This window comes from Phocoena phocoena, chromosome 9 (assembly GCF_963924675.1).
Source record: "Phocoena phocoena chromosome 9, mPhoPho1.1, whole genome shotgun sequence".
NCBI lineage: Eukaryota > Metazoa > Chordata > Mammalia > Artiodactyla > Phocoenidae > Phocoena > Phocoena phocoena.
Window position 1 is genome coordinate 26,930,719 of NC_089227.1, and position 25,212 is coordinate 26,955,930.

At 33.8% G+C, this 25,212-nt stretch overlaps 1 protein-coding gene across 1 annotated transcript in view; it reads right to left on the reverse strand.

Moving 5' to 3' along the window:
• Nucleotides 1–25,212, reverse strand: part of SEMA3A (semaphorin 3A) — a 231,811-nt gene that overhangs the window by 89,159 nt on the left and 117,440 nt on the right. Inside the window, exons 5-6 of the mRNA XM_065883393.1 lie at nt 19,860–19,953; nt 12,510–12,629 (exon numbers count right to left, since the gene is read on the reverse strand). Of these exons, the coding sequence (XP_065739465.1) occupies nt 12,510–12,629; nt 19,860–19,953 (214 nt within the window). The remainder of the gene's footprint in view (nt 1–12,509; nt 12,630–19,859; nt 19,954–25,212) is intronic.

The following is a 25,212-nucleotide window of genomic DNA, read 5'->3' on the forward strand; positions in this document are numbered from 1 at the left end:
TTACTTACTTACTGGACAGCAGCCCAGAACATCCAGAATCTCTAGAACATTTAGAAGCATTTAGAACTTCTGCTAAAATACTTGAATATAAAAGAATATTGTTTCTAGTTTCTCTCCACTCCTTAACTAATTCTCTCTCACCACCAATCTATTTTTGGTCTCATTATTTTTGGCATGGCTTCCCTTCTTAAAAAATTATTTATAATTAGAAATGTATGCCATTAAAATAATACCTCCTAAAAATCTATATTCATATTATGTACAGTTTTTCTGATTCTAAGATTCCCATCCTTTTCCTCAAAACTTAAAAAAAGGGGGGTTTCCAATTTCTTGGATTTTGAACTGTCTTATATATATATTCTCTAACAGAAGACCGCAGATATATGGACAAAAAATAACCTCCCTCATAAGCTGTCAAATCATTTTATAGTAAAAACCTCAGACAGTCAGTGGTTCTGATACTCAAAGCCTGAAAATCAACTGAATCAAAAAATTCATGTTTCACTGAAAGAAAAATGGATAGTACTTTCTTTCTTACATTATGAGTTAAACAATGTTTTTAAGATATTAAGACTTGTTGGACATATATGCATATAATCCCATAGATGTGCTAAGACTTCCACGGTTTTCCATTGATAAAGAGTTCTATTAGTATTATCCTGGAGGGCAGGGATCTCTCTTACTCAGCTGTTTCTTATAATAGTTCTTGGTACCTAGAGAGCGCTTAATGTGTACAGAAAATGGAAGTTGCCCAGAATAATATTAGTAGCTAGCAAATGTAGCTAGCTATTCATTGTGCTAATATCAGGTATCTAGGAGCACTTCCAGTAGAACTGTAGGGTACAGAGGAAAGAATAGCATTCTATGTTAGTAACTGTGTTGACTGATATTCTTAAGTTATATACAGAGAAACAGAAAACACTGCTGAATGAGATGAGAAAGGACTAGAAGGGCCTAGAAGGGACTAGGCTTGGGGAAACTAAAAATACTCATTAAAAAACAGAAAATAAATACATTGTAAATAGTAATTAAATTTGACCGTTTAGTTCACCTAAAAGTGATCTATTCTTAACTCCTCATTAATAACTTAGCTATTTTACCTTTATCATATTACATGGCGTTTCATTGTTTTTACTGGTCAGATATAAAATGGCCCAGGAATTAATATATGTTCCAATAATATTTTGCAATGTTCTGAGACTGTAAAAATTATTTAATATGTATCACATCTAACCTACATTATAAACTTCAGGGTTAGACTTTTAGATACGAGACAATGGTATAGTTTAAAGATTTTAATTTCAGTTTGTGATGTCATACATTTTCTTATAGTGACAGATGTTATTACTATGGTTAAGTGATAATGACAAAATCTATTCAGGAAGTTATTATTAACCATTAGGAATTACTCTTTTCTTTTCTCCCTTTATTCCTCCATAATTATCATCTTTCTTTTCTGACTCCATACGAATAGTGGGTAGATATGTTTTGCAGAAATTTTTTTTTCCTTTTTAATGATAACCTATGTTTTCCCATCCTAGAAAATATGTAATAGTTACAAGTAATCAAGCTTAATAGCAATGACATAGTCAGCTTCCTTAGTTGTATTAAAGTGTATTAAATGAAGTTTCATTTTGCTATTCTTAACAGAATATTCTTCACTAACATATTAGTGACATCTACTGCTAACAAAGTGTGATCCTTCCAAGGACAAACAGTTCGGGAATTCATGAGTAGCTAACAGGCAGAACTGATTAATGGAGTTGCAGCATGTTTATACAAAATGGAGATGACAAAATTAATCAAAACTATTAAATTTAGTAGGGATTTTGCATATCTTTATGACATGGCTACCCTCTTTTTTGGTGCTGCCCCTGCTCTATCACTACCAAATGACTTCAGCATTGTAGGACATTAAAACTGGACGCTCTAATGGTCTGCCATTCTTGTTCTATTTCCTGCTGTCAAATTCCTAGCCCCAGCCAGTCTTTTCAACTGCCTTCTACAGGTTGCACTTACTCAGGAATTAGAAACAAACCAGAAAGTCAGTAAAGGTAGTTCCAGTTTGGAAAAAAGTGGAAAATCAGTTCACATTTTAAGATTCATTAACATACAATCATCTCAAGGGCTTTCACATCCAGTTATATTACAATTTTCTTAATTTGGGCACTGATTGGTTGATCAGAGTTGGCTGTATATTTACCTTGATATTTATAAAGAGTGTGACTTTCCCTTTTATTTTATTTAAAGGAAATCAACAGAAATAACAACAGGGAGGTCAGTCATTAGCTTTCTTATGGCAAACAGCAATATTCCACTACTTCAATAATTTCTCTTCCGTCAAAATATTTCATATGATTACTGCAAATACATAAAAGTCATTGATCAAAGATGCTCTGTACCTTATTGGTTCATCCTAGCCTTGTAAGCCCAAATTTTATAATTTGAATTATTAGTATGACCAGATGTCCCTTTAATTCATTCCCAAATGAGTAAGGTTTTGTGGTAATTTCTATGTTTTGTTTTCTATTTTCAGAATACTGTCATTTTTGTTTGACTTAGAAGATTACTTTCTTGTCCTGCAAAACGTGAGTATAGTTTGTTCATTCAGTCTTAAATGTGTTTAGAAAACCCACTGATAAATAAACTCTATAGGTGTTAAGCAATTACGTGGCAGTAATCATTTGATATCAGTCTTGGCATTAATAACTTTCAGGATCACTGAGATTCAAGTTTACTAAATTGTAAATGGGTCAAAACACAACATACAAGCCCCCAAATACAGCTCTGTACTGTCTGTCACTTCAATCCTATTGTACGCTAAGCAGAAGAAGGCAGTGTGGGTTTCAAAGGGAAAACTAAATTGGCTGTCACGAATTTCCCATACACATTCAGCTGAGGATTTTAAATGTACAAAAAGGGATGGTTCTCTTTGATATTGAAACCCTAACATTTTTTTAAATTAGTAATTATGGCTGAGTAATATTCTATTGTATATATGTACCACATCTTCTTTATCCGTAAGTCAGAGAAAGACAAATACCATATGATATTGCTTATATGTGGAATCTAAAAAAATGGTACAAATGAACTTATTTACAAAACAGAAATAGAGTCACAGACGTAGAAAACAAACTTATGGTTACCAAGGGGGAAGGCGGGGAGGGATAAATTGGGAGACTGGGATTGACATATACACACTACTATACGTAAAATAGATAACTAATAAGAACCTAGTGTACAGCACAAGGAAGTCTACTAAATACCCTGTAATGACCATTATGGGAAAATAATCTAAAAAAGAGTGGATATATATATGTGTATAACTGACTCACTTTGCTGTACAGCAGAAACTAACACCACATTTTAAATCAACTATACTCCAATAAAAATTAATTTAAAAAATAAAAATAAAAAAGCAAAAATATTATTAAATGAGGCGAAAGAGATTATTTACACTTATATGAATTTAGACAAATTTATAAACATATTGAAGAGACACATTTTTGATGAATTCCTTATGCTAACAGCCTACATTAAAGTCCAAAATAGTTATGATTTAGTAAACCATCACAAAATAACAAAAATTATACTTCTAATGAAAAAAATTTATACTTATCAATTTATAAAATTACTACTAATAAACTATAGTTCTCAAACGCATATCTTTATTTTTGCATAAATATATTTTAAAATAATAATATTACCATATGTAAAATGTTATAGTGTTTAAAATGCAGAATTTATGTGTTGATCCAAAAGTGCCACAGGAATTTGATAGATTGCTGAAAGGAAGGTGGGGGAGGCCTGGTTGGGAGGTGAAGGGATGTGATTTTCTCTTGTCTAGTTACTTAAAACATATAGTGACACAAACAATTTTAAGTAAAAAATGTTTCTTTTAAGGACATCCAAACACATGCAAATCTTCCTTACTAATATTACCGGGAAAATATTTTAAAGACCCTTCTTCTGCATAACATTTTATAATTTATGTTTAGTTGATATATGAAGTTTAGAGCATTTCAGTGTCATATGTAAGTAACTTAGGATATTTCTAAACTTAGGGAAAAAAATCCTTTTTCCCTTTCTTGAAGCAAAAGAGTAGTAGATCTGTTTTATCAAAATGTACTCACATCATTAGACAAGAAATCCTGTATGTATAGACTCTGCCTAAGGAAAGGGCATAGATTACTATCACTTCATCTTGTCTTGTTTTCCTTAAGCCATTTTCATTGCTTTCCTAGAAATACATGGCTGTTCAGTTAAGTGAGACTGTACATTCTACTACATCTTTAGTGAGTTGACATATTTAGGTATTTTTATTTTTCTATTATTTAAAATTCTTACATAATGTTATGGAATAAGCTAACATCAACTGAGTTGTTTTGTCTGTTTTGTTTCTGGTAAGAATATTCTCTTTTCCAAGTGCTTTATAGAAATTTACTTATGCATAATTCTCATAACAACCCAATAGGGAGGAACGATTATCGTTTCCACTTGAAAAAAGGGACGTTGAGCACAGGTAGCTTACAGTAGCTGTCTCCAGCTGCTCAGTTAGTGCCCAAGTCAGGCGGTCAAGTTCCACAGACTCCATGCTCTTAACCACGACCCCAAAGGTTACAGATAAGGTCTTCATATGAAAAAAATTAAAAGCTAAGCTGTGATACGGCAGGATACATGAATATCCTAGATGCAACAATGCAGTCAATGTTTTTTTAAAAATTATATTGGAAAAAAAGAATTAACCTAATGATTTATTTATTTAAGTGGTAAGTATTGCACTTAATAGAGCTAAATTTACCCTTGGTTCACCATTTCATTGTTTCATCTGCTAATTTTGTTAAGCCCAATGTGACTAAAAAGTTTATATACTATTTTAATACTAAAGACAAATATTTTATATATTTTTGATGTATTAAGTGCCCATATATTGACAATAGTCAATTAAATAAGACAAAACAAAACAGCCTGAGAACAGATTAAGAAAGGTAAACATAACCTTCAGGCTGGTTCTCTGTATTAATTCTCCAAATGTGCACTGTGTTCTATGTATAGAGCTGGTATGCAAACGCCAGCAGCAATCACAGTTATAATGAGCATCTACCATATTATTAGACACTGTTCTTAGTACCTTATGAGGACTGTCTCATGCATTTTCAGAAAAACAGTGTATTAGTTATTAACCCTATTTTACAAATCATAAATGGGTGATGAAAATAAGTAACATAAATTACCCCCCAAGTCACAAGGGTGGTAGATGGGAGGACCTAGGATACAAACTCAGGCCATCTGACCCCAGAGCCTGCAAAGAAGGTTCACTGAAGAGTTTCTTATTTGGCATATCCTAGATTGCAAGGCAAAGTGGTAGGCCCTGTGATAAATCGAAACATGCATATATGTGCTCTTGGGATTCAAAGGTGGGAAAGATTAAAATCCAATGAGAGAATGGTATGGTTACATGAAAATGATAGTAAATTTAAGGGCAACCCACCCTATTTGAGTCTGTTAGTGTTTAATATTGGACAGGTCATTTAGGATTGCATGACAAAGAACGTGACAGGCAGCAAAATCTGGATTCAATTCACTTGTAAATTCAGAGATATAAATGATTTTTGAACGGGAAAGTACTGTGATAGCCATCAGAGCTGTATTTAGGGAGACATCTGCCAGTGGTATCTAAAAAGGAAGAGTATATATGGCTTATTGTGTTAGGTAATCTTACAAAATGAAGCATAAACAATAATTTATTGACTAAAACAAATTTTAATCATCAAAAACTGTATGCAGAATTTTTTCACCCTAAGATTGCAGACATCATTCCTTGGCACGGTTACCTAATTTGATATTTGCAAAAGTAGATAGCTGAATATGTATTCTCATCAGCCAACATCTCTCTTTGACTCAGGATTAATTTTATTGGGCATGTGAGGATTACACCTCAGAAAGCAGCTGAGGTAAATATATCAACAAAAATTTTATCAACGTAAAAATGCAGGTTACTTCATAACAGTTTTTCATTTAGATGTTATCATATTAGCCTTTGAGACAAATTTAATTAAAACCTTCCCATCTGAAAACTTCTGAAATTTTCTACTGTGAAAGTATTTGTGTCAAACCTACATTTAATAATATTGTAAACTTATTCCTTCTACTCAGAGGGATTAGAACAACATAACAAGTGTTTTTTGGGTTTTTTTTTTTTATTATTTGGTCAAAACTATCCATGCTATTAAAATTCAATGGCATTGCTTGCCATCATTCAGCTTTATCTGGCTAAAATCCTTTAATTCCCCCACCCCTGCTGCTGGGAGCTCTAGGCTCATCACACTTAACCTCTGCCTAGGCTTCTCAGAAAAGAATTTGTTTCAGTCCATTCATGGTTTCAATAGTTGAGCAAGCCACACGCAACTGCACACTGGTCTTTTACCCTGAGCACACTAATCTGATTGTTTTTCCACTCTACAAACTCTGGGTCAACAATCAAGCTGCCGCCAGAAACTAATTAATTTGCAAACAGGCTTCTGTTTTCACAGAAGGAAAGCTTTTGAGAGCCATGTCAGAGAGGCCAGTCACACCATGGTTACACGCATTGTCATGGCATCCACTTCTCAGGGTAAATCTCTTGCTTGATGTCACTGCACACATGAACCCAGATTACTCAGTCAGCAGTAAATCCCTATTGAGGCCCACCAAGCTCTGAATGTAGTGACTCTAGAAGAGGAAATTGGTATAGACAGGCTTTGTATTCATTAAGCTGATGCTGAGACGAGAGAAAAATAATGTTAAGAACCAAGAGGAAAAAGAGAGCTGGCTATAATTTAAAGAATTTTCCAAGATATTGTCTCACTTTTATATATTTTCATCAATTTTAATTTAAAAAGTAGAATTTTCTTTAGTAAATGTAATCATGCCCTTAAATATTATTTTCTACTCTCACCATTCAACTATAAATTCTGAAATAAGTGGTTCAAAATTTGTGATTAATGTGCCATACTTGAGGGTTGTACTTTTTAGCCCATCATTAAAAAATGTTAAAATAGCATATCCTAACTATTTTATTCAGCTACATTTTCTCAGAGGCCTGAAAAAAGAATCATGTTCCAAACATTGCCACTAATGAGTTAATTTTTATTCCGAAGTTTTATTCATTTTTTTCCCTCATAAGTGCAAAGTAATTTCAAACAAAACTGGTTAAAAGTGATTATGGTCCTTAGATAAAATATGACACAGAAAATAGGTCCTCAGAAAAGAAGAGCAAGTAAAGGTATACTTTGGGAACTTTTTCTTTATGAGAAAAAGAAGGCATATTTAGTGAGTGTATTAAATTTATCATCATTTAGAGAGCAGAATAATTTCATGGTATGTATTTTTGGAAAAAATTGTATTTCTGGCAGGTGGGCATTCTTTATCAGCATGAACATTTTTCTTGGTAATAGATTCATAAGGATAAAACCATAACTAATAGGTTGTGTTTAGATATAGTTATGGATACTTATTTTAAACTATTACATATCCATGTTTCAGCATGATTTCACCAAAAATATCCAAAAATACTAACATTTTTATTTGTGACTCTATGCACTGATACTTCAGAACTGTTAACTAATTACTACAGAACGTAATTCATAGAATATGTAATTCAAAAGTTTAAAAAGACTCTATCTTTGTTGCTTCTTTCATAGAGGATGTTTGTGGTTGCTCTTGTTGTTTCAACTGAATGGTCACTCAACATCTATAATACTCATCTGCTCATGTAACCATAGAGTAAGGCTTCCAGAGGGCTTTTTTTCCTCAAGGTCAGCAAAATATTACTAACTTAAGTCAGAGAAATAGTTCAAAATGGCATCATTAATAAGTCTGACATTATGCCAAACTAGATGATTAATTTTATTTATTAAAAAAATCCAGTTAGATACTCTGATACAGTTCATGCCTTTAAAGATGGTAGAATTAAAATAGTATATCAAAAGAGTTATACAAGTGATTTAAGATTAGGTATCTGGTACCATGCAGTATTAATTTGTGCTCTCAGAATTTATTTGCGGTTACATTTCTTGGTTCTATTTTCAAAAAAATATATCTTGTGGAGAAATCTGAATCTTTAGAGAACATGAAATATCCTAGTGCATGACCACAGAGGAAGCTATGCTGATTCCAATAAGGGCAAGCCATCCTGGTATGAGTGTTACAAGTGAGAGGAAGTGGAATGATGACTCGCATACCATTTCAATTACAGGAAAAAAAGCAAGTGAGTTGGTCTATCCACAGGCACAATCCTTTTAGGAAATTCCACTAAAAGAAAACAGGTCTTCCTAAAATGAGGAGGAAGGTCTAACACTCTGGGCACTGTAATTAGGTCTGTTTGTGTGCACTGGGCCTTGGCTCTCTCTCAAGGATCCATGTGGTTTCATGTATTAAACCCAGCTCTGACTGCCCTTTCACCCTGACTCAAATAAAATCACTCACAGAATGAGTCTGACAAAGCTTACTAAGCATGCTCCACCCAATGGAAGTGGGATAAAGGATACAGAAAAAACTCACATTTATTAAGTGCTTACTACATGCCAATCACTTGCTTAGTACTCTACATGCATTATCATGTAGTCGATTTTTTCACAACTCTAAGAGGTAGGTAGTATTATAAACCCATGAATAGGTACAAGGCCAAGGTAAAACAGTGTCTCACTCTAAAGACTGTAGTCTTTCCTTCTATCATAGAGCATTCCAATGTTAGTCCAAGACATAAATAAACAATGTTAGAAATAGTGTCCATCAAATAAATGTGGGTTAGCTATCCATCTGCTCTAATGAATGACTAATATGTACAAGAACTAGGTGATACTTACACAATAAATGATAAGAAATCATTACTATAACAGCAGGGTAAACTTGGTTTTTTACTATGAATATACAGAGAGAAATTTTACCTAATTTTTACACTGTTAGTAAACCAAAATTAGAATTGAAGTTTAAAGCTATATAATATCAAGAGAATTTATGAAGCAAAAAGAAAAAAACAGCGAATTTTGGCACATCAGGTCAAACTCATACCAGTACATTTTCTGGAATCAAAAGTTGTTCTAACATCTAGCAATCTTAAACTAGGGGCTAGTGTAAAGGATGATTTTTAAAAAGCAGTTATGGAAGAAATCAGTAGATTCCATCTCTCATGTTCCTTCATCTAAAAGTTACTTAATTCCTAATGTTTCCTGGTAAAATGAAACTGAATTTAAGCCTTTACTGCTACTATTATAAAAATGTAAACTTTAGTGAGTAATTATGAAAATAGTGAAATTCCATAAAAGTTAAGACATTTCAAAATCCAATTCTACACAGTTTTTTTATTTTTATTTAGCAAGAACACAAATTAAAAGTCATCTGAAATAGGCCAACTAATTCTTCCAAAATAATTGAATTGGTTTGAATTGATTTGATAAAAGTAAAGTAAGTCCTGTGCCAAAATTAATTTCAATAGCCCAGGAGACCTTTCAAAAAGTACCTTGCAAAGTAATTTATTACTTCTGGCAGCACAACTGATTGTGTAGTCTATGCTGATGCCTCAAAATTCACTTATTTTATACATGCGTGTGTAAACATTATGTTTCCAATTTTGTTCTTCAGTGGTGTTTAATTTCATGAGGCTTGTGAATCACACAGTCCCTTGGTTCTATCTCATATGTGTCTGCATCCTCCACCTTGCCGCAGTTCTGGTTTCTGCACCCTGTCAAATGTAACCTTTGTGCTAATTTGGCAAAATCAGTTCTCACGTTTAGTGCTGAGAGACTGATAACTGAATTCTCAAATGAACTACACATTTGCAGAGATGAAGTACAGAGCTGCGGACAATGACTGTTTTCCCACAGTGTAAATTATTCAGACTCAGCTGTCAACATCTGAGTGCGTTGCACAAAAGCAGCTTTAACTTGATGACTTTTTTCCTCCAAGGCCATGAAAATGAAATGGATACTATACTCTCCTTTATGTTATTCCATCTTCTAATGAGATTTTCTTTCTCATGGACAGTGAAAGCTTGTATGTCCTTTAGAGTTCTTAGTAGATCAAAGTCTCATTCTTGCTGAACAAAAAAACAAACTTTCCCCTTCTACATAAATATTTCCGTTTGAGAGTAGACCAGATAACCACAATGAAAGAGGTTTTTTCCTACTAATTTTGAGTCCATACAAAGCCTAGGTTTAATAATTAACAGTGGATATTCCAAAACTGTCCTCTGGGATTTTAGAGTTTGGGTCTTCAACGGCTTTACACAGAGAGCCTTACCGTGATCTCAGCTCAGCATTTTTCTTTTCCTTAGTGAGGCTTCTAATTTCTCAGATGGTCACCTGGGTACCATTCTACCTCCTCTACCCCCAGAGGTGGGTATTTGACTATATGTCCAGTCCCTTTTGATTACCACAGTGTTTGTACTCAATCATGAATTATTTTAGGCATCACCTGCATTTAAAGAACAGCAACTGGGAAGTAATGTCAAACTGGAGAAAATTGGGAGAGCAGGAAATGCAGCAAACTGAGAGAACAGACCCTTTTAAAGACAAAGGGCTAGTTAAGTGACAAATACCACAGGAGAGGTTATCTAAATGAAGACTGATAAAAAAAAAAAACATAGGAAGTCATTAGTGGAGGAGCAGTTTCATGGGATCAAAGTCAGGTTGAAAATGGCTAAATCTGGTGAAAATGCTGAGAAAACAAGTTCCTAACCAGGCTATGGACTTAGACATCTAGGGACCTCGTGGTACACCATGATTAAAGGGAGAGTATGGATAGAGTAGACAAACATGTTTGCAGGTCAGGGAAGAAATCAGTGGTGAAGAAGAGATAAAAACAGCAAAAACAGTAAATTGGGTAAATTTATGAAAAATAAATCAATGCAATTAAGAGCAAAGCCGTAGGGTCAAAGGTGGAAGTTAAGGGGCACATCATTTTCACTAATACATGAAAAATAACAGGACAATCAGAAATGTTGTTACAGGAGGAATGAAATGCTGATTGAGGTAATCTGAGGTATGTTTTAAATAGTCATTTTAGAATTGGGATATAGAAGAACGAAGACACACAGCTCATGGTCTCCTGAAATTTCAGCGAGGTTTTAGAGCATATTGTGATTGTTCTATAACAAACCAGTGAAAGACAGAGGTGAAATGAATTTTGGGTACCCCCCCTAGAAGTTCAGGAGAAGCAAGTGTGGCAGAAGTTCAAAGAGTGAGACAATCAAGCATCTTACTGAGTACATAGATGGACTGTAAGCCATGAGCTTCATCCTTATTAATGAGGCATGTAAAACCAAAGGAGAGTTCATGAATACAAGATTAGAGACTGGGAAGCTTTATTTTATAGGACTGAAGGCAGATATAAATGGAGATCATTATTTAATAATAAAAAATAATCATGAAAATATGGTGGGGACGATTATAAAAAAATCTTTGATGAATGCATAAATGAATAATCGAAAAAAAAACACCTCTACATGGAAGACTTATATAAGGATTATTTGGTTCAAAATCTGAATGAAAATAGTATTTATTTATTTTTGGCATATAAATTTTATAATTTTCTTCTATGGTAAATTTATTTATGTATTAAAAAGAAAAAGAGAATTAAAAAAGTATCTGCCTTGCAAACTATAATATATTGAGTGGATAAGCAACAAAGTCCTACTGCATAGCCCAGGGAACTATGTTCAATATCCTGTGATAAACCATAATGGAAAAGAACATGAAAAAGAATATATATATATATATATATATATATATATATATATATATATATGTATGTATAATTGAATCAGTTTGGTATACAGCAGAAATTAAAACATTGTAAATCAACTGTACTTTAATAAAATAAATTTTTAAAAAAAGTATCTGCTTCATCAAGTATGACACTAGTGACTAAAGGTCAGGAAACTGGGTTCTTGCCCCAGATCTACTATTGGGTTAGATGTAATCTTAGATAAAATATTAATGTTAATTTCCCAACCTATAAAACAGGAGAAAGAATTTTAGGAAGATTAAAGGAGAATCAAATGAAATGATACAAAGTCCTTTCAAAAACACTTTCAATGTAATGCTTTTAGCACAACAATTTTTTCAAACATTTAATAACTTATGCTCTCAAGGCCACATGAGAGGTGTGGAGGAAAAAAAAATACTACATCATGAGATTTGTTGTGGTGTCCCTGGAAGACAAGACTGGTAAGTCATCTTATCTTTTTCCATTGCCTCCCTTCCGTAGCTCCAGCCCAGATCTATTTCTTTCCATAGTTAACTACTGAGAAACTTTAGTTTTGGCACAAAGCAAATATTTTCTTAAATTTTTAATCTCTCTTTTCTCTTTTTGTCCCACTTTCTCACACACACAGCCATGAAGTCACCACCATGAGTTTATCTGCACACTGAATCTCAACTCATGCTGTTTGCATAGTATAAGGAAAGCTCTCCACTGACTTACTATAGATGCCCGTGTTTTGTGCCTGCATTCTGGCACGCACCACCTACCATTGAGCCACCTGGAATCGTGCTGCTCTGTCCTAATTGGGTGGTGGTGGCCAAGAGTTCGGAAGATAGCAAAGTCTCGCCCCATAAAATCAGCTGCCGTTCCAGAGTATAATTCTCCATCTGTGTTGTGACAAAATAAAACCACATACACATACTTTAATTCAATTGAGACAAGAGAAACAAAACACACAAAATACAGGTTTCATGTTAAGACCACACTAATGCTCTCTGCATCATTATGCAAAGCTACTTATGTTTATCCTGTGTCTTTGTTGAAGGGAGTATCTCATTACTCATTTAGCACTAACTTTGAAAAACTGAGTAAAGTATGATTCAGTGCACATTACTAAAACATGAACTTCTATATTTTCTATTATGACCAAAGACAAAGTACAAAACACAAATTATATGCGTCACATTGTCTGCTTTTATACGTTTCAAACTACTATGGTTCTAATATCTTTATTTTTTAGGGTAAAGTCTCATTGCAAAATCTTGCTTATAGTTTTGATTTTAATGGAAATTAAATTTCTAATACACTTCCTTTATAGTGGGATCTAAATTAATGAGATTTTGCTATAATTTAGAGAAGACTAATATTTTCCTTGCCAAAAATTTTTCTTGCCTTTCATTTTTTAGTATAGCAAGTGGGAAAAATGTTCTAACTTGGTATGAGCTATCATACAATCCAAAAACAAGTCCACCACATAGTTTCAGATATAACAGAAATGTGTTTGAAGAAGGGGGTATTTTGATAAACACAGGCCATAATCACTACAGCTCAAGATTCTGTTGTGCTTTGACTCATTTCTACTTAAGTTGAATTAACTCTAGGTCAGAGTTTAATAATGGGAGAATCATAATCAGAAGGTTGGAATAGAAGGGAAAAAGAAATAAGGAGAAAGAGAAGTTAATATTTACTGAATACCATTTGCGCTTGCAGGGTAGTCAGGTGCTGGCTTGACACTTTCAAATTATCTCATTTAGTTCTGTCAACAACCCCATGACGTAAATGTTATCCCTATTTTACAGCTCAAGAAACCCAAGGTTGCTCGGCTAATGACTAGGCAAGTCAAGGTGAAAGTTCAAACCCAGGCCTGTTTAACCCAAGCCTCTTATACTAAATATATACCATACCACCGTTCAATAAACTGAACTTTGTAAAAATGACATTTTCTTTCCTTTAAACAAAAAGTGCCTCATATTATTCCATCCAGAAAATGCATTATTGCCTGCTTGCTTACAGTGAATTATCAGCGAAACAACAATAAATGTAACATTTTCTCCAAATAATCTACCATAATGACAGTAAAACCTATTATCTTGTTGATTATTTGGATATGCTAATGTTTCTGAATTCATTGACTCAAAAAATACTCAGAAAACAAAGTAGGCATACATAAATTATAACTTAAAACATTTGTATACCACTATAATTTCCAAAGGACTTTCTTGTATATCAATCAGAAACTTTCTGTGCATCTTCAGTTATCAATACCTTTGGGAAAGTCTAATTAGTCTGATCCTTTATGTGTTATCTTTGTTCACACCCACAACTCTCACTCGCAAATAAAGGGCTTTGAAACAAAAATAGACCTTTTCAGTGGTCCAAACTAAATTAATTCCTCTGGTAGAACCTCTGGTTCTCTCATGTGTTTGAAGGTACCAGGCTTTGGAAAACTTCCAAAGCAGTGCAGAATAGCTAAATAGACAGAATCACTGAGAAACGCCAAGTTGTAACTTTAAATATTAATAGAAAGACACCTTATCTTAGAGACTGAGTTTTTAAAAATTGATCACTTATTTTGAATTGTTGTGAATCAAGACAAATAAAAGTGATGGTTTGACAATGTATTAAGTACAAATTACTAGCTAAATGGATGGTACTCATATGACACCATAAATTGCCATATTATGGTATCTTTGGGATTCAAAAGCATCTTGTCTTCTCTTTACTTAATTAAATATCAACTTGCTCAAATCTGAGTTGCTCTCACCATAATATGCTACAATAATGTTCTATATGCCCACAAGGTAAAGAAATAACCCTTTTCGAAAGGCACAAAAACACTATGAACAAGCTATCTAAAAGTTTCAAAGGTATTTTGAAACATTTTAATGCATATGGTCTACTTAATTTTAACCTGTATTCAATCACTGTAACATTTTTATTAAGGTTGAAACCTTATCTTTTTACAAATAACTGATTGATAGAAGTGATGAATTTTTAAACTTCAGGTGAATGAGAGAATGTTAAAGTGTGTTGTGAAAGCAGCCTAAAACATTCATGTCAATTTCAAATACTTTCATGTTGGAACACCTGTCTGTCATAGGGTGACCTGTATCCTCTTTACCTTGAAAAATCAAAAGTATTAAATTACTAGTTGAACCTCATTGCCCCCTCAACCACGTTAGGTGATGAAAATCATGAAAGGCGAAAACAGAACAACCGAAAGGTGAAAACTGAGCAATTTCATATCAGACTGTAGCCAGACCATGCCTAACAGTAAGTATAATCAGAAATGGAAGAGTAAAGAATATCATCAGTTAATTGCTTTTTTCATTTACCTTTTTCAGTGTGAGTAAAATTCATAATTACGGTTGCTATTATAGTAAATTCTATTCCAGATAGAGTTGAAATAACGAAAACTATAACCAAATAAACATTATTTGGATATTGATAGGTATTTGTTTCTCATATTCATTTGTTTAGCTGTTTTACAACTTATGACTCTTTTTTGATTCATTCCCACATGAGGAAGGCAAATAACAATATAAATGAAGGCAAAGGCAGAAACACTGATTTTCTGTCACTCAGAGAATGTAGAAGAGTTAGAAGAGTTCACAGTAGAAGAGCTAGTGACTGAATTTATTACTAAAGACAGAATTTATAAAGAGTTGACTTAGAAACCAAAGGAAGGTTGTAGTTAAGGCACCAGTTGCCTCCAGTCATAGGAAATTACCTCCTACTCAAATATTATTTTAGCAAGAGTCAACATGATATCTATGAGCTGGAGGGCACTAGATGATTAGGTGGGCATGAGGGCACATTCTCATGTTGTCAATGCTCAATATCACTAACTGTTCCTTTACACCAGGCCTTAGATCAGATTTTCTGCTCAGGTATCTATAGGGTTCTTATCCAGGATGACTCCTCCAGAAATTGTATGACATATTTTTTATTTAGCCCAGCTGTATAGATGGTAGAATATCCTACTCTTGCATTCTCTTTAAGCAGATATAAAATATCAACTCAGACTATATTTCATTTAATGTAATTGTGTATTCTACCCTGTATTAAAGACTTATTACATTCTTTGGCTATCTGAAATGACCTGACAATTTCTGAGTTTAGGGCTTCCCTGGTGGCACAATGGTTAAGAATCCTCCTGCCAATGAAGGGGACACAGGTTCGAGCCCTGGTCTGGGAAGATCCCACATGCCACGGAGCAACTAAACCCGTGCACCACAAATACTGAGCCTGCACCCTAGAGCCTGTGAGCCACAACTATTGAGCTCATGTGCCACAACTACTGAAGCCCGCATGCCTAGAGCCCATGCTCCGCAACAAGAGAAGCCACCGCAATGAGAAGCCCGTGCACCGCCACGAAGAGCAGCCCCCACTCGCCGTGACTAGGGAAAGCCCGTGTGCAGCAATGAAGACCCAACGCAGCCAGAAATAAATAAAATTAATTTATTAAAAAAAAATATATATATATATCTGCGTTTGAGCAATTTACATACCTTAGTTGGCTTATATTTGGAGAACAAATATATTTTTTTAAAAAAGCCCACTTGCCAAACTTCTTTTGTATGTTCGAGGTCCTTTATGAAGTTATCAAATTATGCTTGTTAATTTTCCAATTTTATGACCCTAAGTATAGGTAAATGTTAGCTTACAATGATTCAAATTGCATTATGGCTAAGATACATACTTTTGGGTTTTCCCATATATACTAAGTTACTAGTGAAAGAAAATGTATCTGTCCAATTTTATTAAATTGATGGTAGAATAATATACTCAAGGAATTGTTATACACATCAAAAAGTGGTTGTGGATACTCTTGTCCAACAAAGTTGTTAAGTCTTTCTACAAAAGTACCATATAGGCAGTTTGATGTCTCAAAAATAATACATCAGACTGAGATAAATTAGTGCTGACAGATGTAACTAACAAGCTAGAAATTGTCAAATATGAAAGTTGCTCTTTCATATTTGAGTACAGTGCCATTCTTTCTGAACTGTAAGCTTTCTTAACTGTCTCTAAGGAAAGCATTCTTTACTGAGATGAACAAAAAGTTTAGTGAACTGCATTTCCACCATGGCAGCGTACCTGAGAAGCATGTGTTAAAAACACAAGTTCATATGTACTCTGTACTTTCTGTTCACAGCTCAAAATGAAGTAAAAATGTGGCTTAGATCAGTTAATGTATTGGATTACAATTCCTAAAAAGGGTGTGGTGAGAAGAAACAGAAGGTGGAAAAAAAAAATTTCCTGATGAAATCACAGCATTACTAACACAGGTGTAAAGTGTATCATGGATGTGAGTAAAAATCAAACAAACCTAAAGACCAAGCCATTATGTTGTTAACACCTTAAGCAAATTCCACTCACAGCGTAGCAGAGTAATTAGAAACAGAGGGAAAAAAATATGTCTCTCAAACACACACACACACACACCCGACATGGCATGGATGAAAGCTACTTCTTGAGAGTGGAAGGGTATGGGAATACTTTTACATTTTCACATTTGTTAAGCAACCTTTTCTGTAACAATAAATATACTGGCTTTGTTAATACTGTACTTTTAAAACTAACATTTTTTAAGTAGTTGTAAATGATACAAAATTAAAAATGTAAAATTTATACATTACCAAATCTCTCTCCTAGCCTCCCTACAGAAAACCACTATTACCTGTTCCTCTTCAGTTTCTGCTTCCAAATATACGCCAGAAATATGTACGTACCCAAATGTAGTATGCTATTACATTGCCTTATTTAATTCTCACAACAAACTAGTGGAATTTGCATAGCCATGCCATTTTACATACACAGAAACTGAGGCTCAGAGTGGTTCAAATAATTTCTCAATTATAGTTAATTAATTTGGGGAGTACCTTTAATACCAAGTGAGAGCATATTCTAATGTCAAATTATGTTCTTTCCTGACGCGTGGCAGAATTATAGCATAGTTATAAAGAAGCAGGTAACCTCAATAAAGGAAGTCACAGCTTTTGAATTAAAATGGTGCTACAAATATTTTGAGGGATTTTACCAGGTCTAGTATGGCCTGCTCATTTTTCTGTATCTTGCTATTCAACTGATCCAGAAATTAACTTAAGTTGGCTTTAATAATCTCCTCTGTCAATAAGCACTAAATATCTCTGAAAATTATTCAATTACTTTACAGTACTGGCTAGGTGAGATCTGGGCTTTCATTTAAAAGCTGTTTCTCTGAAATGCCTACCATTCTTTTCTAGCCATACATCCTCTCCTTGACTCATGCAACTTCCCTCATTCTCTTTTCCTTTTCACAAACCTATACAACTGTTTCAAGGAAGTTCTAATATAAAACCAAAACTGCAGCGTTTCATATTCTTTGTGGACATTGTGTGGCTGCACGCCATATGAACTATGTAATACTTAGTTGTCATCATACTTTCTCAGTGGAATATTAAAATAAATAAACAAGCCCCTACTGAGAAACATACCACAAAATAAAGCTGCTCTAGGCACACTTTTACATACTGCTTTTTTGAGGAATATCTATCTTTTTTTGTTCAGTATGCAATTTAAATAAGTATAGCCTGCAGGTTCAAACAAGATAGGACTCCTCCCCTTTGTTTAAGACAGTTTTCAAATTTCTGTGTGTGCACTTAAGGAAGTCATCCACACGTAATCACTAGGCCATCTGCGAATAGGAAAATTATAAGTGTGTTACATTTGCTGCATTCCTTCAGGTCTTAAACTTTTGTTAAAGTGCTCCATAAATGGATCAAATGGACTGAAATTGTCTACATTTCCAAAGCAATAGAGGAGGTAATTCATGCTGTAATGGTTTTATTCTTAATAGTAAAAGGATCAGTGAAACAGCGATAAACACTAGAGAATACTGGAAAAAATATATTTTCAAGTTAATGCTGTAGTCAGTATGACTAGAGTCTTAGTTTGTTGAATAGAAAAAAGACTATTTTTTAAAATAAAAAGGCTAAACTTTATGAAATATTATATGTCAAATAATAGCCTAAATTTACCTTTTAAAAATCTAGATGTATTATTCAAAATTTTATTAGAAAGTTTATACCTGAAAAGTTTCACTTATTATTCTTTTGTGTTATCAAATAATTACTTTCTATATTTTATAAAAAAGAAAACAAAAGGAAAAAGAAAAGGAAACAAAAAGTTACATAATTTCTACATGATTATATAAAAACATATATTCAGGAGTAAGGTAATGACCCAGAATCTTCTGTACTTTAGGTTGTTGGCATACTCAAAAGTTAAAACAAGAAAACAAAAAAAGAAAAAGAAAAATTGTTTAATGATTTATCACTTTTTGTGTATTATTTAATCCCAGTCCAGAAGTGGTTAAAAGAATGTGGAAAGAATTCTCTATTTTTCAATACAAACTACAGTTTTCTCCTTCTGCCTACTTCTATCTTCCTCTTTCTATCCTTTTGAACTATGGCTAAGCATTCACCACCTATATCTGCAATGCTGAAGTAAAAGAAGAAAGAAGAAAACTAGAACTAGGAAGATGGCTAAAGAAAAGGGCACAGGAAATACATAAAATGTTTTGTTAGATTAAAAAAAGAAGAAGAAGCCCTAAAGTCAGAAAAGATGAATACAGAAGGACTTTGTCAACTCAAGGGGTCTCTGTCAATTGTACTACCATTTAGTTGCATTGTGCTGATTAAGCTGACCAAATGCTGAGAGTGTGACAAATCTTGGGACTACAATTAACAACTTGGAGTGAATCCCATTCTTTCCTTCTGACCTGTCAAAATTCCCCCTTGAAACGCCTCTTCCCCAAAAATGAAAATCAAAACCATATTTTTACAAAACAAAAATTGTAAAGGTCTAGGGGGATGTATAGTGATTGAGCAGCCAATTTTAAAGACACTATTAAACCATTCTGATTAAAAAGAATCATAGACTAGATAGTACAATAATCAAATCAGCATTTAGTGTTTCTTCTTCATTTTCAAAATATTTGAAAATATCTCAACTGACATACTCCTAAAATATTTTATGATTAATAATGAAAAATCTTGGTATATAACAAGGAACATGGAATCTGGCTATTATCTACAGAAAATTCACTGTTTAGCTGACTGTTGACTGAGTACCTATTAAAAGAGATGCCGTCAGCAGTTTAGGGTCATATGGGCTCTTCCCACGGCCATTTTCAAAATGTGAGTCTTCCAGCTTAAAAATGTTGTCCTGTAGAAAAGAAAAAGAAGAATTCAATTTATTTATAATAGAAAGTATTTTCAACATGCCAGTTAATCAGAGAGAGGTTGCGTATTCTTCTGCACTATCAAGGTGTATTATTATTTGTGTAAACTTTAGAGATGACAGAATAACTTAAGGGGGATAAAACCTAGCTATTACTAGACAAATATCTATTTAGCTCGGTGAGTTTTAGTAGCATTTAGCATGTTGCAAGTGACAGTGCATAAGTGAACTCTAAAGGACAAGCGCGCTGCGATGAGTGTTCATTTTATCACCTAGCTATGCTAAGAGCCTCCTTAATGGCTCTTGAAAGAATGTTAAATTTAAACAAGTAACTCCTTTACTTCCTTCACGTAGAGAAAAAATAACAACTCACTATATTAGATGTCTGCAAGAAGATACGCTATCTCACTTCTCTGTACGTACTTTCCAGAAGGAAATAATCATAGCAGTCACGTCCTCCACTCTGTCATTCCTACGACGTTGATGCTTACAAGCTCCTCAAGCATTTTAAAGTTACTCACACCTTGGAAGGTGGAAGGTACCTGAAACTATCCTTATCAATTTCTCTAAGTGGGAAATATCAAACTATTAGGATGGGTGTGCCTGGAGATAGTGTCCTTAGGACAACAAGCACAGAGGTGACACATTTTTATCACAGGGAAGTCTGCTCAGTTGAGGCTCAAGCACCCAGAAACTTAAGTGAACATTTGACTATGGTAGAAAGTATGCCAGAAAGCACTGCAACAAAATCCTTAATAAGGAGATAACTAACTCATGCCTAAGACACTGTCCTCAGAATGTGAGGCTTCTATATGACAGTGGAGTAAACTGGGGTATTTCTGAGCATTCTTTTCAGAACCAAGTGCTCTGGAAATTAATTAGGTCAGAATATGTATGCATTTTCCAGTAGCACATTAGCTTGTCCACAGACTGAAATAAAATACCTTTTTTGGCAATTTCTCTACTATTCACATAAAAGCATTTTCTATATTCTTAGGATAGTAAATGGTGTTCATTTTATGGCCAATATGCATCACTTTATTTAACATTTAATATCTCTGATGGAGCTAATGGCAGAGTTTCAAATTATGACTCTTAAAATTCATTTGAGTTAGGGAAGAAGAGTGAAAAAGGAAGCAAACCAAAAATGTTCTCCATCTTTACTACTGTAAGAATTACCAAGTCTCCTGTTGGCTTGCAGTGATTCTGTACTTGGTAAATAGCTATCCCCTAGCAATGATGGTTCTTTAGCTGAATTCTAAAATTTACACTGTGAAAAATTTACAGGGTTTCTCAGAATTGTGCTAAGTTGTAGTAGGAAGGGCAGTGAGTCAGGAGTCAGGCCCACTTGGGCCAATGATTAGCTCTGGTTCTTTGGTGGCCAATTAATATCTCTGAGCCTTCGGTTTCTAAAAGTTAATGTTGATAAGGATATTTAATCTCAAATGTTTATTGTGAGGATTAAAGAATTGAAATAAAGTATTTTTAAAGCAGCAAAATAAAAAACAGACAGTATTTTTACTCTATTAATACTGCTCATATTACTGCTACAAGAATATGAAAATTTAACACAAGTTGTTACCATTGTTGTAAACTTTCCTACCAGAACTTGAAAGAAATATTACTTAAAAACAGATAAGTCACCAAATTATAAACTTATTTACAAATACACATTTGTCATAGACACTTGAATATTAAAATTATAATATGAAATTTATTGCCATATACTAAGAAGAAGCATAGAAGAAATCTTAAGAAATATTTAGATAAGAATTAGGAAACAATCCAAAATAAATATGCTCAGTAGATGATATACACTCTACTGCCACAATGATAGAAAGTATTAAAATCTGTCTATGTGATTAGTCCTCACAGGTTAGAGGAAGCATCAAGGAGAGGTGGTGGTGTGGCTGAAAATATTGTTATGAATATTAGTATAAATTTCTTGTCCTCATAAGACATTTTACAATACTGACAAAGATAGAGGAGCTATCTGTCAAAGTGAGAGACACATGATGTCTGGGATCATGTATCCACGTTAGTAAGACAATGCCAAGGTATATGAAAAGGACTTGAAACCTCGTGTTTAACATTTGATTTACAAGGTAAAGGATTAAACTTCATAGGAAGAGAGGTTAAGCATGTCAGTTACAGTTTAAGAGAAGATGAAAAACTATCCTTTGTCATGGTGTCAGGTAATGTGTTCAAAGCTGGCCTTTTTCCTTTCCGTCTTTTTTCCTTTAAACAGAACTCTTGCCCACATTTCTGGGTTTCTACAGTGTAATTATTCTATATTCTTATAGGATTCTACTGAAGGGTAAAAGATTGAATTTCCTTTCCAGCCTAGTGATATGGGGCCTGGAATAAATATAATTTGCTTTCATAATAGGGAACTAAAAGATATTTCTTACATAGAAATGTTTGTAGTGTAAAATTCATACCTGTTACACATAGTAATAGAGTCTAAAGCTGTTGAAATCAGACAGAAATGGATATTATCCCTGGCTGTGCCTTTTATTATCTGGGCCTCAGGCAATCCCTAAACCCTTCTGAAGCTCAGTCATCTATAAAAGGAGGATAGGAAAATCTCATAGGGTTGATTGGGAATATTTACTGCAATAATGTATATAAAACAATACTTAGTATGCCCTCAAAAATATTAATTTATTTTTTCATTGTTTATAGTTACCAAAATAAGATCATTCTTTCCTATACTGATTAATATCTCTCAAGCTACAGTGGAAATGCCTGCCTATATATTCATCAGTAGAAATTAAGACATATGTTTAAAAATATGTAAATACTTTGAACTCCCAAAATGCACTGAAAATTGTTCATTTCTATAGCTAGACCACAGTCCAGTTCAAAAGCTTTTCTGACCAAAAAAACCCCATTAAATATAATATGTATAGGAAGCAACCTAAGCGTCCATCAACAGATGAATGGATAAAGAAAATGCGGCACATGTATACAATGGAATATATTACTCAGCCATAAAAAGAAACAAAACTGAGTTATTTGTAGTGAGGTGGATGGACCTAAAGACTGTCATACAGAGTGAAGTAAGTCAGAAAGAGAAAAACAAATACCATATGCTAACACATATATATGAAATAAAAAATAAAATGGTTCTGAAGCACCTAGAGGCAGGACAGGAATAAAGACACAGCCGTAGAGAATGGACTTGAGGACATGGGGAGGGGGAAGGGTAAGCTGGGAGGAAGCGAGAGAGTGGCATGGACATATATACACTACCAAATGGAAAATAGATAGCTAGTGGGAAGCAGCCGCATAGCACAGGGAGATCAGCTCCGTGCTTTGTGTCCACCTAGAGGGGTGAGATAGGGAGGCTGGGAGGGAGACGCAAGAGGGAGGAGATATGGGGATATATGTATACGTATAGCTGATTCACTTTGTTATACAACAGAAACTAACACACCATTGTAAAGCAATTATACTCCAATAAAGATGTTAAATATATATATATATAATATGTATAAAAATTCTCAATTAAAAAGGGCTACCATTTAATACGTCTGATGAACTTAATGTGATTGAGAGACACCAATATTGCTGTTTCTGTTATCTAGTGCACGAGACCTATTAGATGTGTGAAAACGCTGACCCCTTGGAAAAGAAGTCTGTGTTAATATAATTGTACATTCTCTGTTGTCATACATAGCGTATCACGTAGACAACTGTCTGGCTGTACTTTGAAGACTTTTTGAAATCTGATTGCTACTCAATGATTTTCTGTTTTAAAGAGTGTTAAACAGATCACATATGCAAGTAATAAGGCCAAAAATCTTAAGACCAATGTATACAATTAAACCACATAGCTTATATTCTTACTTGGGCTGAAATACTTTTCATTTTTAGTAATACATGAACAGAAATCTAGCTGCATGGATTCTAATTGCTTTAGCAGATACTGTGAGCATATCATATAAGTTATTGTGCCATATTTTATTACATGATTGCATCAGTTTTCAGCAACTATTTTTAGCTTTCAAGACCACTCTTTCCCCTTTGTCTTCTGGATTTCCTGAATGTTATTAGACTGCGGTGAGGTAAGACATTAGAGGAAATAATAACTGTGCTAATGTCTAATCCAAAGTTTTATAAATTATAAACCAGTGGTGACATCATGGCAATAAATTTCCTAAATCTCAATCTTGCCCAATAAATTTAGGGAACAAAGCTGCAATTTTAGTTGTTTTAATGATTAAAACATAAATGATGTTTGTAAGAAAGAAAAGAAAAGAAAATCCTATGTATATGTGATAGAATAACCATTTGGGGTGGGAAACTATATAAACTTAATCAAACCCAATACTTGGACAGTATTTTAAAACATACATTATTAAATTTTTTCAAATTGCTCTTTCTCCTCTCCTGCTCTTTACAAAGATACTTTGTTTGCCAGTTCTAATGAATTATCAAGTATTCCTTGGTCACACCATATTTTTCTCATCTCTGCCTGAACTATCCCCAGCTCACCTGTCCTCAACCCCAGGGTGAACTTCCTTTCCTTTAAGACTAAATTCAAAAGTTACTTCCTAGTAGAAGTCTTCAGAGCTTCCTGGATATATAGTTTATTAATTTCCTTTGTGCATATCCTAATTAACAATAGTACCCAAGCAATGACAATACTGGGTAAAACTACTGGCTTCAGCAATGAAGGGATGTAACAGGATCTCATAGGAAATACTGTGACATACTATATTTTACCCAAAGGAGATCCACTTGTGGATAAAATTCATCCAGATTTACTTCTCCTAAAAAGGTTACTCTAGATCTATGCTGTGCAATTCTAATAGCCATGAGCTGCATGTAGCAATTTAAATTAATTAAAATTAAAAATCCTATTTCTCAGTCACACTAGTTATATTTTAAGTGTTTAATAGTCACATGAGATTTGTGAACACAATATTGCACAGATGCAAACATTTCCACTGTCACAGAAGTTCTATTGGACAACACAGCTCTAGATCCTATTCCCTTAGCAGCAAAAGAGTAGAACTGAAAATTAGAGGCCCTCTAGGGAAAGAAAATTTGTCTTCAGAACACAATCATAGTAGAAAAAGTTCATGAAATCTACAAGGAAAGATTATAGTAAAATCACTAGTTTTTTATTTTTATTAGCTAGGGGTTATCCTAAGTAACTTTTAATGGCAGAACAGATGAACAAATACATGTCCTGTATTTTTTTATATGCCATCCTTCTTTCATTCAAATCACTTT